Source organism: Cyprinus carpio, chromosome A1, assembly GCF_018340385.1.
Source record: "Cyprinus carpio isolate SPL01 chromosome A1, ASM1834038v1, whole genome shotgun sequence".
Taxonomy (NCBI): Eukaryota; Metazoa; Chordata; class Actinopteri; order Cypriniformes; family Cyprinidae; genus Cyprinus; species Cyprinus carpio.
The window spans coordinates 4,004,015-4,020,910 of record NC_056572.1 but is presented as its reverse complement, the minus strand read 5'-3'; the positions used below and the strand labels follow the sequence as shown (position 1 = coordinate 4,020,910).

The 16,896-nt window shown below is 39.3% G+C and overlaps 1 protein-coding gene across 12 annotated transcripts in view; it reads left to right on the top strand.

The window, feature by feature from the left end:
- The first annotated feature begins 5,283 nt into the window (after positions 1-5,283).
- LOC109096534 (protocadherin Fat 1-like) overlaps positions 5,284-16,896 on the top strand; it is an 89,015-nt gene continuing 77,402 nt past the window's right edge. For 3 of the 12 annotated variants that reach the window (XR_006161134.1, XR_006161132.1, XR_006161130.1), the window contains exons 1-2: positions 6,968-7,130; positions 8,712-11,995. Coding sequence is in view for 8 of the 12 variants with exons in the window: in XM_042766419.1 (XP_042622353.1) it covers positions 8,737-11,995 (3,259 nt within the window). In the remaining 4 variants the exon portion in view is untranslated. Of the gene's footprint in view, positions 5,525-6,966; positions 7,131-8,711; positions 11,996-16,896 lie in introns of those variants that run through there. The other 9 variants (XM_042766433.1, XM_042766426.1, XM_042766410.1 and 6 more) reach the window with 5 other exon arrangements.

The window sequence follows — 16,896 nt, the reverse complement described above, 5'->3', positions numbered from 1 at the left end:
TGAATTGGATTGAAAAGTTTCAGACTGCATTTTAAGTTTTATCTAAATTAGCATGAAGAGAATAGCACAGCTCCAGCTGAGTGTAGATGTGCTCAGTCTAGCTCAGGAGAATGGAGCTTATTTCCATCAAAAAGCAGTATCACTGCTCAGAGATGGGGGATTAGAAACATGTAACCCCAGGGCATTCTGTAAGCCTGATAAATCTCATAGAATATATGATCTTCTTACACAGGCCAAGGGTGCATGTATGTGTGCGTGCTTTTTTGCTCTTTATATTTGTACCAATATGTTTTAAAGTAATCCCAAAGTATTTGAACAAAACAAGCTAAATATATAAACATTAGCATTTGCTATTTTAAAATACTAAACTACTATTCCCAAAAGGTAGTTAGTTGTTGGTGGTAGATAATATGTTTTTTATGAATTGTTTGTATGTTTTCATATGTATTAATTGGTTTGTTTAATGAATTGTTTGGATATGTGATTGCTTTATATGATGAACAGATTTCATTTAGGCTTTTATTCACATGCATCGAGTGCATCATATATGGTAAATATACATTTTTGTGGATCGATTCAGAATCCTTGAAGAAAGACTCATGATGCTTTGTGGCTAATGCCACATTTTTATTTTATAGCAGTGACCTTGGCTCAAATGTACTACAATGACTCTGAGACCTTGAAAACACCTTGAATGATTCCCATGTGTTTGTACTAGGCCATATATGGTCTTTGTACAACAATCCTTTAGTGAAACGCAACTCAGATGGGTATGCACAAAAATCCAGAGAGGTCACAGAGATCAATCATGAGTTCAATCCCACAAAATCTTAGACTGGGTATGTCCCCCTTTGATGCTGATCCATTTCCTGTTTGCTATAAAGGCTTTGAGCACTTTCCATGGCAGGAACACGTGGGGAAATCGGCTTCTTGAGAATGCATAAGAGAAAGCAACAGCTACACACTTAAGGATAATTCAGAGCACAACTTTAGAGTGACAGACAAAAAAGACAGTGATGGTTTACAAAGAATCTCCACATGGTTTTAATGTGCTTGTGCGGAAAACGTGTGCCTCAAGTACATGACTGTACTAATCCAAGCACGCAAATCCATGTAGGAAATACTTATTTTGTATGTAATCCAAGACAATTTCCATGAGATTATGACTGAGGGGGCAATGCGGCTGGTGGGGAACATCAAACCAGCATGACAAGGGAAACACAAGCCTTTCAAAATAAGACTCTGACTTGTAAATGTGCACCAGTTCAGATGCATACGTATACAAATTTAAATTTATTTAATATTGTAGAGGAGTGCAGGGGTTTTCAAATCTGGCATTCGGGGGGTACAAATGTGTTATTTATTTTTTTTTTTTTTTTTTACATTAAAAACATGAGGGTGAGTAAATGATGATGGCATTTTCATTTTTGGGCACCTTTCACAGTATTTGATTTGAAAAGTTACAGGTGTTTTAGAACACCTTTTTAGGTTCTTTGTCACTCATCTATACCAACACTTAAAAAAATAAACCCCATGAAATGTGTAATAAATTAAATAAATAAATAAAAGCTGTGTTTGGCAGAATTAATTAATGTGTGTTTGTTAATTTAAGTTTATTATAATATAGAATGTTTAATTAATTTCTTAAGTTTAGTATTATATTTAATATTTGTATAATTTAATGATGTCTATTTTGTTAATTATAATTGTACATGAGACAGATAATATATTAGAGTTCATCACAAGTAGCCAGTATATATTTTATAATATAAACTGAACACAGTCAAAACACCATCAAATAAAATAACACACAACACTTAAAATAATGCAATAAAAAAAGAAAAAATATAACACATTAAAATTAAAATAATGCAACAAAAAATGAACAAAAATGCCATCAAATGTAAAGTTTCTATGTAATGTAACGTCTGTGCTTTTGACATTATTCTACTGTATAAAATTATATAAAATGACCCGTTAGAGAGCATTACATTTTTTCGATTGTAAGGGAACTTGTCATTAACAAAATAACACACAACACTTAAAATAATGCAATAAAAAACCGATTAACAAGTTTTTACCGTACCATTCTTATAGTCTTTTACCATTAAAATTACACATATTTTCTACAGTTTATTTTCCTCATGTGGTGTAAAGATTATGTTTTCATTTTTCATCAGAAATGCTTTCATGCTTATATAAATAATTGTAACGTGTCAAACTGATGTTACATTAAGTGAAATTCAACTGATAGATAGGTTGTTTAGTTTACACCCAGCTGTGTGGAAAATACATGACATTGATTTTTAGGAACAAACCAACCTATTCAGATCATAGTTATTGTTCCTGTCATAAACAGCAAGACAGAAATCACAATTTCTCTCAGACATTTAACCAGGAAAACATGTCATTTTTGAATATGACATAATTATAATTATAATTACAGTGTGTCAGCTGTGGAAACAGACTTAAAGTGCAATGAAAACCAATGAGATCTTGTGATAAATAAAAGCTCTGCTCTCCCATGGTAAAGGATTGATGGACTTGATGTTACATGGTATTACATCAGTTTCAGACAGGGCATTCACTCACAAGATGTCTTAAATCAAACAACAGAGATTAGATTAAAAATCTCTTTTGTCTGTTTTATATCTCCTAAAACGATCCTTGTTTCCTAATCCCATATTTGGATGACGTCTGCTTTAGTGCTCAATTAGACATTCAGTCCTCATATTGTGTATTCTGTGTTTTCTTTGAGTTTATATCTGTTTTGTAATTCTCTCTGCAACATTTATATATTTTGACATGGTCTATTGTCTCACTTTTCTTGCAGTACTTCCTAAAAGCCTCTCGCACCATTACCCCTTCTCCACAGACAGGATGCCGATGCTCTCAATGCAGGAACTGCACAACATGAGTGGCCTGAGGAATGAGATAATGTCCTCACCAAGTACAATTTTCAGATCAACAACAGCTAGATTGCTTCAGTTGTAATCAACTAAGCTGTCTAAACTGCCTGATGTGGCGCATTCAGTAATTTGGTCACACTACAAAGCTATTCCAGACACTTGACATTCCCTGTCTGTATTAGAATGGTTTACAAATGTTTTACATATTTGACTTACAGTAAGTGTTGATTTTCTTATTCATCTCGCTCTTCCCAGCCCATATTACCAATATTACAGCAATATGACATGTAATATGTATTGTGACATATTTTTGAGTGACATTTACGAGTAAAACTGATTATTTAATTGGAAAATTATACAAAATGTGAATCAATTGGATTGTGATGTGCTCCATACAATAATATAGGCAGACTAAATGTGAATTTACAGGAACAATGGGTAAATATAAAGATTTTCAATCATGTGCCATATTTATTTGTGGGCATCGGTCCACAAATGCCTCATATGCACACTAGCCAAACTAGCACTGTAGGCAGTCGAATGTAAGATGATAGTATTTCATGCAGTACCACTGCAAATGCTAGCACCCTGCAGCAATATATTAGAGATATATTGTACTACCATCAGTAGCAAAAAAGTGCTTCTAATACTGAATGAGAAAGAGCTCTCTATTTCTATAGAAGCCCATCTTTGAAATCTGCCGTGTTCAGTAGGATGGCAATGCAGCAAATAAAACCAAGTGTACTAGAGAGAACCCATGATAATTTCCAATGGTGTATTAGTGGGGTGTGATACTGGGAACTGGCAATTATGACTCTTTTAGCTTGAAGGATTTATAGAGATAATCTGCAGTTCTCTAGAGAAGTGCAAAAGAGGTGCGGTGACAAACAAAATGCCACATTCTCTAAATATGGTAAGACTGATTGCTTTTTTAAATGTTTGTGGGGACAGAGCTTGTTATTTGCCATATGCAATTACATAAAGTCAGTTTTGATAAAAACATCTGTCAACCTCACATAATCTACTTTGTATAAAATGTACAGTATGAAGTTGGCAGTCACTTTACTTTCATGTAGACATTTGGGAAGTGTAACTGTGTGTGTCCACTAAATGGAACTTCAGTTTTTTTAGTTTTATGGAGTAAAGACATTGATATGAAGAAAGCAGTATAAGATACTTCAACCAAAAATTTTAATTCTGTCATCATTTACTCACCCTCATGTCATTCCAAAGCCTGTATTTCTAGCCTTTACTCACTACTGGGGCACAGGTCCCCTATCAAATACACATTTTAATCTTTAAATCTCCCCTCAGAATCAAAATGATTCTCAGGTTGTTATATTGTAATCTCTATTGACATACAAGGATTTATCAGAAATATTATACTGAGGCACAGTGAATTATTTACTGGGGTACCAGTAAAATAGATCTAGCCCCCGACCAAACCTATGTCTGATTTACTTCTAAAAATCCACAGAAATATAAAAACCCTCCATGCCCACTATTCTGAGATGTCAAGGTAAAAAAGTTACTCCCTGCCTGTGCTGAAACAACCAGTTGTGAAGCTTTCTTTCCTGCACACACACACACATACACACTTGGATGCATCTCATCCATGCCAGCTGTTCTCTCTTAGGGCCGCCACTCCACAAACTCCAGATCAGCAATGGAATGTCTCAGCACTGGCAGGATCAAAAGCCTCGGCCGGCTCCCTCACGTCACCTGACCGGAATCCAATTAAACCTTTATGGAGGGATCAGAGTGATGCAGTGTGTTTGCATGAGTGTGTAAAGAGGTGAAGCGGTGGGGGTGACTGAACAATGTTGCATCTCGATAAATGGTGAGAGGAGGAGTTGGGGGCACACACACACACAAACACACACACACACACACACACTCAAACAAGGGACCTGATATATCTCATTCACAGAGTCCCCAGGGCAAAAGTTTTATGAGTCTAAACTTAATGAACATCAGGTGCTCTTTAAGCAACTCTTTAAGCTATTTAAGCAACATGCCAAAGTCCGGCTATAATAAAGATTTAAACAGGTCAGTATAGTCCCTTTATACAATCAAGAAGTTTCAATCTCTCAGATTGGGCTTTCTTTCAGAATTGAACTATTAAACTGAATAAAAAGTCTATTTGACTGGCAGGATGCTCTATTTTATTGATCCTAATGTAATGAATCACCACAGACAGCTGAAGTCTAAAGTTACAAAGTTCCATTACGCTTATAACTCAATAAACAAGGTTCAATGTCGGCTCGAAAGGTCAAAGCGAACGGTAGAGGTGAGATCACGGAATCAAATGATCGACTCCCCGGGAGAGCGGTGACGTCACAGCGGCGGAAAGCCAGCCAGGCATCCCGGAGGATCCGCGCGCCTCCTCCACTGCCTGAGCGCACGAGCTCTGAGTGAGTATTGTGGATAGTCTCTGCATGCGTGGAATCGTGCTCACGAGGATTTCGGATGTGTAAGGAAATGTAGGGGCTACTACAACACAAGCCGGATTTATCTCCATGCGAAGATATGCCTACATACTCTTTTTGCCAACACAACCTGGAGATCATTTAGACGCAACTTTGGAGCGGCGGCTTTCGCCCGCTTTATCTGTGGTGAGCCTCCTTCACAATTAGCTTTTCAACTTTGCCAAATGCGGCTACTTTTACTACAAAATGCATTACAGAAAAAAGGCAAAACAGATTTACTGTATCTACTACTGTTACTACAACAACTAATCCTTTACTTGCAGTACTTAACCAGCAATAAATATCATAATTATAAACATCGTCTTTACGCATAATATTGCATGCTCATGCATGGGCAATGGACACACGCAAATGGATGTAAGCATTAGTAAAGTGAGTTGCACAGATTGAGGTAGGCTATAGAGCGCACAGCCTCGCGGATTGCTCGCGCTCTGGCACTGTCAGCAGTGAGACAGCGCCATCATTCGCGAGCAACAGCGTGCATGTGCCGTGCTGGAGCGACGGGTTAAAAAAAAGGTTTTCCGTCTGACGATACTTTTCCCGGGGTTTCCATGTGGTATGGAACGTTGATTTGAATTTTTAAAGTGTTTGTGTTTGTTAAATATACCTCAAAATATGAAGATTGTATGTTACTATTTCACTATACCAGGCACCAGACAGGGAAATTATACGATTCACAACACCACAGCAAAGATTAGCAATCACTTCTTAATTAAGCGAACATTACCTTAAGTTCTCAAACACTTAAAGGCAGAAAATCAGTCAATAATAATAATAATATAAGAAAAAAAAAAAAAATCAAAATGACCAGAAGTAGCACAAATAAAGACGAGTAGGCTAAGATGAAGTTTTTGCTTTAGTTTTTCATGTGTTTAATATCAATAGGCTAAATAATCGGAAAAGGGGTAATAAAATATGAAATATTTGTTGATCTGAGTTAGATATAGTCAATGCATTAGGCGAATAAATTTAAAATATATTGGTTTTCTCTTTTCATTATACTATTGTTGTTTGTTGTTTGGTTTAGTCGCCTGCGTTTACACTGTTCGACCTAATCTATAAATGTTAAATTTTTATATATATATTCAGCTTTTATACTGATATTCACCTAAACAACTTTGTTAACACTAATAATAACCAAGATAGCATTTGAATGAATGGTGTACAACCTTTCAGTTGCGAACGTTTTTCACAGAGCACAGTCGCACATGCGTCAGAAAACGCAATAATGCTGTAGAAAACTGGCATTGATATTTTTTTATTTTATCTATGGACTTGGTACCGAAGTACCGGTGTTACTTTGACATCCCTAGAGATAGGTAGCCTAATGTAGGCAAGTTACTGTAGATACCCTGCGCGTCGGCCTTTTTCGTGTCAAGTATCTCAAATGCAGCCATGGAGATAATTTTTCTGATTTGTTCCGAAACGTATGATGCAGCATATTTCTTGATTAGAGACAGAGGTTTGGCACATCAAATAAAACATCAAAGACGTCTCCTGTCCCACTGTGAGGGGAGAGCGACAGACGTTTCATCTTCATGCCAATAGGAAGTAGATCCGTGCGCTGTGCAAAGAGCGCGGAGAGATATTAAGAGCACTGTGTGTGTGCGCGGATCGGAGAGTTCAGTCAGTGAGCAGAGAGAGCGGCTGAGAGTGTCGGTACCATGCAGAGATTCGGAACTTACAAACTTCATGAAAAGCCACCAAACAAAGGACATTAGTACTGAAATAGGTATGTACGGTTTGGGAAGTCTTAATATTGCGCTAGGACTTATTGGACGTGTTCTAGTTCTGTGCTATTTTCAGAAATGCGTAAAAGTTTCAGTCAGCTCGCGGTGTAAAGTTGCCGTTGGGAGTCCACTGCTGCTCTCCGTAGTGGAAATAGGGCAGCTTTGAAGTTAACCGTAGGTGGGCGAAACTATTGGAATACTCGATGTGTTCAGTTGCAGTTGAATTAGTTTAAGATAAGCGGTCCAGAGTGGACAGCTAATTGTTTTCGTATGGGAACAGTTGATACATCTGGCCAGCGCATGAAGGCATCAGTGTGGCGACGTGAAGTGAATAGGAACTGACGGACTGGGGGATGGGGATACACTTTAACAACGGAGCAGAAGCCCGTCTTTTGTTACTTTGGTATTTCGTTTCCATTCCAAAGGCTAAATTGCCGTATATTTAAGAGCGTTAACACTGAGGTTCCTGTGAAAACATTCAAATAGGAGGCTATGTTGTTTAGTGTGCTAAAAAGAAAAAGGTTTTATGGTTCTTTCGTGTCGCTGAGAAAGTTCAGTCATATTTATTTCATTTCTGAACTAAACGACATACTGACGGTTGTGAGTGTTTTGCTGTTTTATACGCTGGAGGGCACGAATAGTTGCGAAGACATTTGGAAATCTCTAGCACGCGCTCGCGGAGTCTCCTGCTGTGAATTGCTTCACACACAAAACCACTTATTAAATGTTAAATGTTGCATTAATGTTAGGAATTTCTACATTGCTCCATTCTTTTAGCGAATAATTATTGCGAACAGATGAAACGAATGATGAAATTTTTCTAGAGATTTGTTTAATATGGTTAGCCATGCAGATAACACTTTCCTGATGTGCTGCATATCAGAAAATAAACAAAACAGTATTAAGAATACTACTAACCACCATAATAATGCCTTTCTTACGGCTAATACAAAGCATAAATTAATACATAGGTAATAAGCTCTTCTTTATTGTGGATTAGTGAGTTCTGGTAAATAATGCAGATCAAATTAAAAGAAAGTTTTCGTATTTGATCAGTTTGGCATATTTATTAACACAATTGTTAATGCTTTCCTATTTATTAACATAATATTGAATACATCTCTCTCTGTATGCATTGCTTTGTTCTTAGTTGAAGAAGATGTATGTCAGGATGCAGTGAGAATAATGTATAATTTATTCAAGAAGCAATGGAATGTGACTATATGTACACAAAAGGCACTTCTATCTTCACGGTGTTCATGACAATTCATCATTTGGCCTATCTGCTGTCATGGTGTCTGTGGTGAAGTTGGAAATATAGACAAATAGTCAGCGGCTGTGTTTATGGATGCCGATGCACTAATCATATTTGTTTTGAGTGATGATATGCCATAAACAGATATTTAAAAGTTGCCTGTCAGTTTCTTTTCTGCTGCAACCAAGATCTTAATTATAATTTAAGAAGTGTTAGATAAGAAGTTCAGATGAGAGACTCAAACCATGTGAATATGTCCCAAATGTACTAAATCTATTAAAAGTGGAGCTGCATTATCTCTTAACTTTTTTCTCTTTATTCTCCACAGTTTCAGTGAGGAGTGCACTGCAAACATGCAGAACCACGTGACTTCACTGCTGGTGGTTCTGCTGCTCCTGTGCGGCTGCATTGGGATCCAAAGCCTCGACTCTGCGCCCATCCCTCTGTTTACCCAGTCTGTTTACAATGCAACCATTTATGAGAACTCTGCTGCTAAGACCTATCTGGAAAGTCCTGTCAAAATGGGAATCTACATCACAGACCCTACCTGGGAAATACGGTACAAAATCGTGTTGGGAGACAATGAGAACCTGTTCAAAGCAGAGGACTTTCAATTGGGAGACTTTAGTTTTTTGCGAATAAGGACCAAAGGAGGTAGCAGTGCTATTCTTAACCGGGAGGTTAGAGACCACTATATTCTCACAGTCAAAGCCATGGAAAAGAATTCAAATGCTGAGGCTCGAACACAAGTCAGGATTCAGGTACTGGACACAAATGATCTTCGGCCACTGTTTTCTCCAACTGCTTATAGCATATCTATACCGGAAAACACAGCTATTCGCACAAGCGTAGCCAAAGTGATGGCGACGGATGCGGATATTGGTACGAACGGAGAGTACTACTACAGCTTCAGAGAATGGACGGAAATGTTTTCGGTCCACCCCACAAGTGGTGTAGTTGCGCTTACTGGAAAGCTGGACTACTCTGAGACAAAGCAGTATGAATTAGAGATTTTAGCAGTGGATCGAGGCACGAAGCTGTATGGTAGCAGTGGATTTAGCAGCATGGCTAAGTTAACGGTACGAGTGGAGCAGGCCAACGAGCACGCACCGGTCATCACTGCTGTAACCCTAGCACCCTCAGACACGGACAAAGACCCGACTTATGCTGTTGTGACTGTCGAAGACAATGACCAAGGTGCTAACGGTGAGATAGCATCTCTCAGCGTGGTTGCTGGAGACCCTCTTCAGCAGTTTAAAGCCATGCGGACAAGTCCAGGCAGTAAGGAATATAAAATCCATGCAGTTAAGCAGGTTGACTGGGATAGTCAGCCCTTTGGATACAACCTAACACTGCAAGCCAAAGACAAAGGAAGTCCACCCCAGTTTTCATCTGCAAAGGTCATCCATGTCACGTCCCCTCACTTTAAAGTAGGGCCTTCTAAGTTCAATCAAGCTATTTACAGAGTCAATGTGAGTGAATTTGCACCACTGCACACACCTGTTGTAATGGTAACAGCTGTGCCAAAGTATCCTCAGCTTAAGTATGCATTTAGACACAAATTGGATAAAAATCATTTTGCCATTAATGCAGATTCAGGCTTGATCACAACAGCTGGGCCCCTTCATGCAGACTCAGTGAACAAGTATGAATTAGAAGTTATGACCAGCGACAAAAAAGCAGCTGCAAAAGTAATTATCAATGTGATCGACGTGAACAACAACTCCCCAGAATTCAAACAGACATCTTACAAAGCTAGCATTGATGAAAATATGCCCATAGGTACTAGTGTACTAACAGTGAAAGCCACTGATTTAGACAGTGGGGAAAATGGATATGTCACTTACAGCATTGCCAATGTGAATCCCCAGCCATTTGTCATTGACTACTTCTCTGGTGTCATCAGTAGTTCAGAGATTTTGGATTATGAACTGATGCCAAGGATTTATACCTTGCAATTGCGGGCTTCAGACTGGGGTTCCCCTTTTCGACGTGAGGTGGAAACTCAGGTTACAGTCACACTTAACAACTTAAATGACAACAAGCCACTTTTTGAGAATGTGGATTGTGACATAACTGTGCCAAGAGACCTTGGCCTTGGTGAACAGATCACAACGGTGTCTGCTATTGATGCTGATGAGTTGCAGTTGGTGAGGTACAGAATGAAAGCGGGGAATGACTTGAATCTTTTTGAAATTAATCCAAACTCAGGCATTCTGTCTTTAAAGCAGCCTTTGAGTGAGGGCGAGGCAGCAAAAGTGTCCTATCACAGCTTGCAGATCATAGCCAGTGATGGAGAACAAGAAACTCAGCCCATGTTTTTGAACATTACGGTCGTTACGGCGCATAAACCAGTCCAAGTGAAATGTGTTGATACTGGAGTTGCCAGCATGCTGGCAGAAAAGCTGCTGCAAGGAAGCAAGATCCACAGCCAAAGCGAACCTGAAGACCACTTCCAAGACTTTCACTCCGTGAATCGCGTTGCGCCCCAGTTTGCAGAATCATTTCCCAGTGTGATTGAGGTCAAGGAAGATTTGCCTGTCGGGGCCAGGATTGTCCATCTTAGTGCCACGGATTCTGACAGCGGTTTTAATGGAAAACTTGTTTACGTTATCTCTGGGGGTGATGCTGAGAGTCGTTTCGTACTTGACATGGATAGCGGATGGCTCAAAGTGTACGCACCTCTTGACAGAGAAACAACCGATCACTACACATTGAACATTACAGTGTATGACCTTGGAATACCCCAGAAGTCATCTTCACGTCTGCTGGATGTAAAGATCCTGGATGCTAATGACAACAGCCCACAGTTTTTACAGGACACATACTCTGTGGAGATCAGCGAGGGCACTGCGGTGGGCACAGAGATCATTCAAGTTGAAGCAAAAGATAAAGATCTTGGCGATAATGGCGTGGTCAGATACTCCATATTGGCAGACACAGATCAATTTTCTATTGATACAGAAACTGGGATCGTTACGGTGAAGAAGCCTCTAGACCATGAAGTGCAGCCCAGTTTTGTGCTCAAGATAGCAGCTCGTGATCAGGCCGCTGCTGAACCTCAACTTGTCTCGACTGTGTTGCTTAAAATCACACTGGAGGATGTAAATGACAACCCCCCAAAATTTGTTCCTCCAAACTATCAGGTGAGAGTACGTGAGGATCTACCCATTGGTACTGTTATAATGTGGCTGGAAGCTCACGACCCTGATGTTGGGCCATCTAGCCAGGTACGATACAGCCTCATTGACAATGGGGATGGGAAATTTGAAGTAGACAAATTGAGTGGTGCCGTACGAATCGTGCAGAATCTGGATTATGAGAAAAAGCAAGTGTACAGTCTCACAGCAAGGGTGAAGGACAAAGGCAAGCCGATATCTTTGTCCTCGAGTTGTCACATTGAGGTGGAGGTTGTGAACGTGAATGAGAATCTGTACAGGCCATTGTTCCCATCATTTGTGGATAAGGGATTTATAAAAGAGGATGTGCCCATTGGAACATCAGTGATGAAAATCACAGCTCAGGATGAGGATAAAGGAAGAGATGGAGAAATCAGTTACTCCATTCGGGATGGGTCGGGTCTGGGGATCTTTACTATCGATGAAGAAACTGGTAAGTTACCTTCCTTTCTCTTTTATCCATTCATGACTGGGGCGGGGTTGCGGGGGATGTTTGGCCGGGTAATGAATTATTCAAGAAACAAATCTCCTATGCATGAAAGTGGCCGGTGATATGAACGATTCCAATGTGAAAGGGCTTGCTGTATTAGAGGTATTTTTTTTGTACAGAAGGAGGGATTCATATTTTGTGTGGCATCAGTTGGATACTTGCACAGGTTGGTGGTAGCAGTTGGATGTCTTTGAGAGAGCTGATGAAGAGCATCCTGATTCTTTTCATTTTTCCACCGGAGGAGAGAGAATTGATGGCAGGAACAGATGGAGCAGCTGTCTCTCGGACCTGCTCTAGACATTCCACACTAGTTGCCGTGGTATTAAGAGGATTGCTCGCCCTCCCCACTCCCTGCTTCTGTCCACACATATTTTTTTACTTCATTCTTTCTCTCTGTCTATTTTTCTTTTTAAATAATCAAATCAAGCACCGGCTATTTCTCATTTATAGATTATTTTGTTATGTAGGCCATAGGGTACTAAACGTGTATTAATGTGAGCCGTTGAGAGTTAGGGAATGGTGCTTTTTGAAGCAAACACATTTCAAAAGTCAACATCTGGACTCATTATCTTTATACAAAGAATGTATTAATACCTCTCTCAACTGCCCTCCCTGACCACTCAAAGCACCTGTGCCAAAAGCTTAAAATAAGCAGTCTGGAATTTCAACGGTCTTTGACACAGAGAAACTATTGGCCACCCAGTAAAAAATGAAAGCCTTATATACCCAAAGCTCACAAGACTGTGAATATAAAGTGTGTGTGTTTTTTTTGTAATCATTTAGCTCGGCATAAAAATTAATGTACAAACCAGTGAAAAACCAAACGTCATTCCTAAAATATGTTTTTGTGAATGCATGCAGTCAGTGTCTGGATGCATAACAAATCACCAGGTTAGTCAAGGTGGAATTGTATTACTAGTTGTACTATTTGTTTTAGGGAAGCCAGGCATGTCTACCTAAGAATGTAAACTAGCAGTATCCCCTTTGAATCCCTTTTAAGAAATCTTGCTTTCTTGGGTGATAAATTTAGAATGACAGGATGTGCTGGCATAGGGATGTCCCCCCCAGCAAGACCATCTGTTGGCCATTGTGCCTGCCCAGTCTTATGGAGATTGGGCTTTGCTGCAGTTCCAATGGATGGAAGCTTACTTAAAGGTCTTTCCAAGTTGATTTGGGTACAGAAAATAGTTAAATGGTGTCTTGTGTGTATCAAAAAGTTAGAAACCTGAATGAGTTTGTCACCACCGCAGATATAATGCTTCTGAACTTAAAAAGCACTTTGCAGGGCTCAACAGTAAGGATGGTCTGCTGACCTGGGGCCAGTGTGAGAAAGATTTGATCCAGTTAACAGAACTTTCAGCTCTACATTAATTGATATTGTAGACCTCGATCCTTTTCTTCATGTTGCAGTATAATATCCATATCAAAGATTTAATTTAATAGTTACTGTGAGTTTTCGTGGTTCTCAGTATTGTCAATTGAGAGTCCACTCAGCACCACCCCTAACTAGAGATGCAGGTCACCAGGAGTCTCTGACCTTCTCCCCCGCTTTTTGACCCCTGAATCGATCTTATCTGCTCTGGCAACCATGCCATTGTCTTTTTTCAGAGTCCTATTGTTAAGGATCATAGCCAGGACTGGTAGTAGTGCAAATATGCCTGAGGTAACAGCAGCTCTCTTGGGAATGGAAAGATTAGAAGAGGGATGGGTAGGTGTTCAGGTTTGAGGTCACTACATGTGGGATGAATATCACATTTTAAGCAAGGAATCAATCTTTAAACAAAGGTTAGAGAATAGTAATAAAGAGCCATTTGTTGTTCTGCACTAAATGGGTATTTTAAGAACGAGGGGTCACCGTTGCTGGAGGCTATGGATGTACCTTTAGTCATGTTTTATGAGAATGAACACCAAAAGAAAGACTGAGACACATCTGGGCCAGCTTTGGTGCTTTGGAGTATATTTTCCATGTGTATGTGTTGTTTACCCATTTTATTCTCTACTTCTGCAGACCCCACAGGGGGCAGAGGAATGTGCAAATTAAATGTCTTCCATCGTTCATTTCTACCCCCCATTTTGTTCTTCTCAGCCCTACACATTTGACTTCAGTAGTTCTGCCTCGTAGGAATGTTAGACGTCCGTCATTTATATCCCGTCTTCCCATAGATGTATTTTAGTTTGTTTGAGCAGAGCAAAAGCTTCCCTCAAAAACCTCAGTTCTGAGAAACATAGTATAAGTTAAACTATTACTGACACAATGGAACTTGACCCGATTAATGCTTGAAAACAGAATGTGATTTGGTCTGCTTTTCCATCTCAGCAGTAAATAGCAAAGCTAGAAATCTGTCTGTAGAACCTCCTGCAGTGTTTACATATGTGATTCTCACAAATATGTCAAAAGCAGAGGGCTAAAATGTGCCCTGGTGAGACCTTAGTGCTTAAGCCAGGCAAATTCTGCCATGTGTGTGATCGTCAAGATGACACACACACACAAGAAGAGATGCACAAGTCAATGAGGTATGCCGCTAAACTGATTGATGTCACCAGAGCTGTGCAAAGAGTCTAGTGCCTTTATTTAATAATCCGCCCATGGTAAATGGGAAGGAGTAAAGCTGGAGAGCAAAGTCACAGGTCAAGGACCTTAGACTTTGATATTTATTAGAAAATAGATGGTTGCTGATGCTGAGTTTTCTCTAGAGACACTGTGAGTGAACACAACAACAACAACACACACACATATATATTTGAGAATATCAGCGAGACCTGGTTAGTACCAAACATCCTAGCAACCACCCAGAACAAAGTAAAAATCTAGTTAGGTTTTAGGTTTCCAGTTAGGAAGTCTTGCTTTACTATCTTAAGTGGGATTAGTTAAAAACTTATTTTAAGAAGCAACACATTAAAGGTGATGCAAAGGAGCTCAAATGTTAAATTCTGAGGCCAATGATATTGAATGCTCAATTAGGTTTAACCTTTCATTTTAATCCTAACACCTCCTCCTACTAGAGCTCATTTTAAAGAACCATGTCTACCAGGCAGTTTTCTCATTTGCGTTCTGAGAATAGTACATTTCTGCTTTATTTTATCAATTTGCTCTATAATGAAGTCAGCTCAGATTTTTTGCCCAGTTGACCACGCAAGATGTGATATAGCGAACCTTTATAGCGAAGTTTGTGTTGTTAATATCCAAAAGTATAATCTAAATAGCCTTCAAACAATTAGATAAATTTTTGTTAAAGCCACGGAGATCATAATTTCTCAACTATGTGAAAAAAAGTTGTAGTTTTGATGAAAAATTCACCACAGGTTAATGCCATGATCACTAACTGGTGACCCAGATGACACACTTGTTTTTTTCGCTTAAAAAGTATAAAAAAAAAATCATCCAGATATTTGAAGTGTATTTCCTGTTGGAATTTTAATTGCAAACACACTATTTATACTATAAAATGGCATGGACTAGTGCATAAGCATGCAAATTCGGATGCACCTACTAGAAATCGGCATACAGACATACCTGCTTGAGCCAGACACCATTAGGTCAGAGAGTGCCCCATAATGCTGAGCATGCAACCATGTCTAATCCTTGACTCGCTGCACAAAAATATCTGTTTGTGCATGAAGCAGCATAGAAAGCCAGTGATTTCTTCCACATTGCTGTTCTCCATGTGACTGATGATAAGAAAATGCAGACTGACTTGCGATATAACAATACTTTTAATAAGAAACATTTAAAACTTCTGGTTAAGAAGTTTCAAAGATTGATTATTCTCTAGGCACGGCCAAAATCTTCAAACATGGTCTCTAAATGAATTTAATTTATGTTTTTGGGCCTTCATTTTAACAAAAACTGTTAACATCTTTCTCTCTTTGAAAACTCAGTCCACTTCATACTTGCTGACACAAATTAAGTACTCTGTTCATTAACAATTATTTTAGCACTTTTGGGGAAGTTATTCGGAGAACAGAATTGCACTTCTAAGAACTGGCTCCCAAAATCTTCAAACATGGTCTCTAAATGAATTTAATTTATGTTTTTGGTTCTTCATTTTATTAGTGACATAAAGCCAAGTATGGTGACCCATACTCAGAATTCGTGCTCTGCATTTAACCCATCCAAAGTGCACACACACAGCAGTGAACACACACCCGGAGCAGTGGGCAGCCATTTATGCTGCGGCGCCCAGGGAGCAGTTTGGGGTTCAGTGCATTGCTCAAGGGCACCTCAGTCGTGGTATTGCCAGCCCAAGACTCGAACCCACAACCTTAGGGTTAGGAGTTAAGCTCTCTAACCACTAGGCCACAACTTCCCACCCTTAAAAGAACCAGTAAGATTCATTGATTTGTAATACGACTACACTGATCTGCCTGTTTTTGATTTCCCTAAAAAGAACTGGATCAGCTCACTGCTTTATGACTTGTCCCTTTCTGGTCATGTTGTGTGCTTTTTAGATTCTGGGTTTTGTGCCTCCACTGAATACTAAAACGGAAAACACTATCATAGAAGTTCGGTTCTTGTATTTTCAAAACTAGTTCCCAACCTTTATTAAAAATGCTTTCTCTTTGCTTTGCAGCAGATATTGACTGTAGTTTCTCTGACTAGTGAAATGGTACTTATTGAAGAAATTAATTAGTTTGATGTACAAAGCACTAGTATGAGAGTGTGCATATGCTGCTCTTTATGCTGTATCCCCTATATGTCCTTCCTATGGAGAGAAAGGTTGGCTGATTTGCTCTGATGCCAGATAACAGAGGAATGTACTGGCGGTTTTGTCTTCTCATGTTTGGCTACCTCTCAGTTGGCCCTGGCAGGGAAAAGGGGAAGGGGAAGGGGGTCATCTAAATGA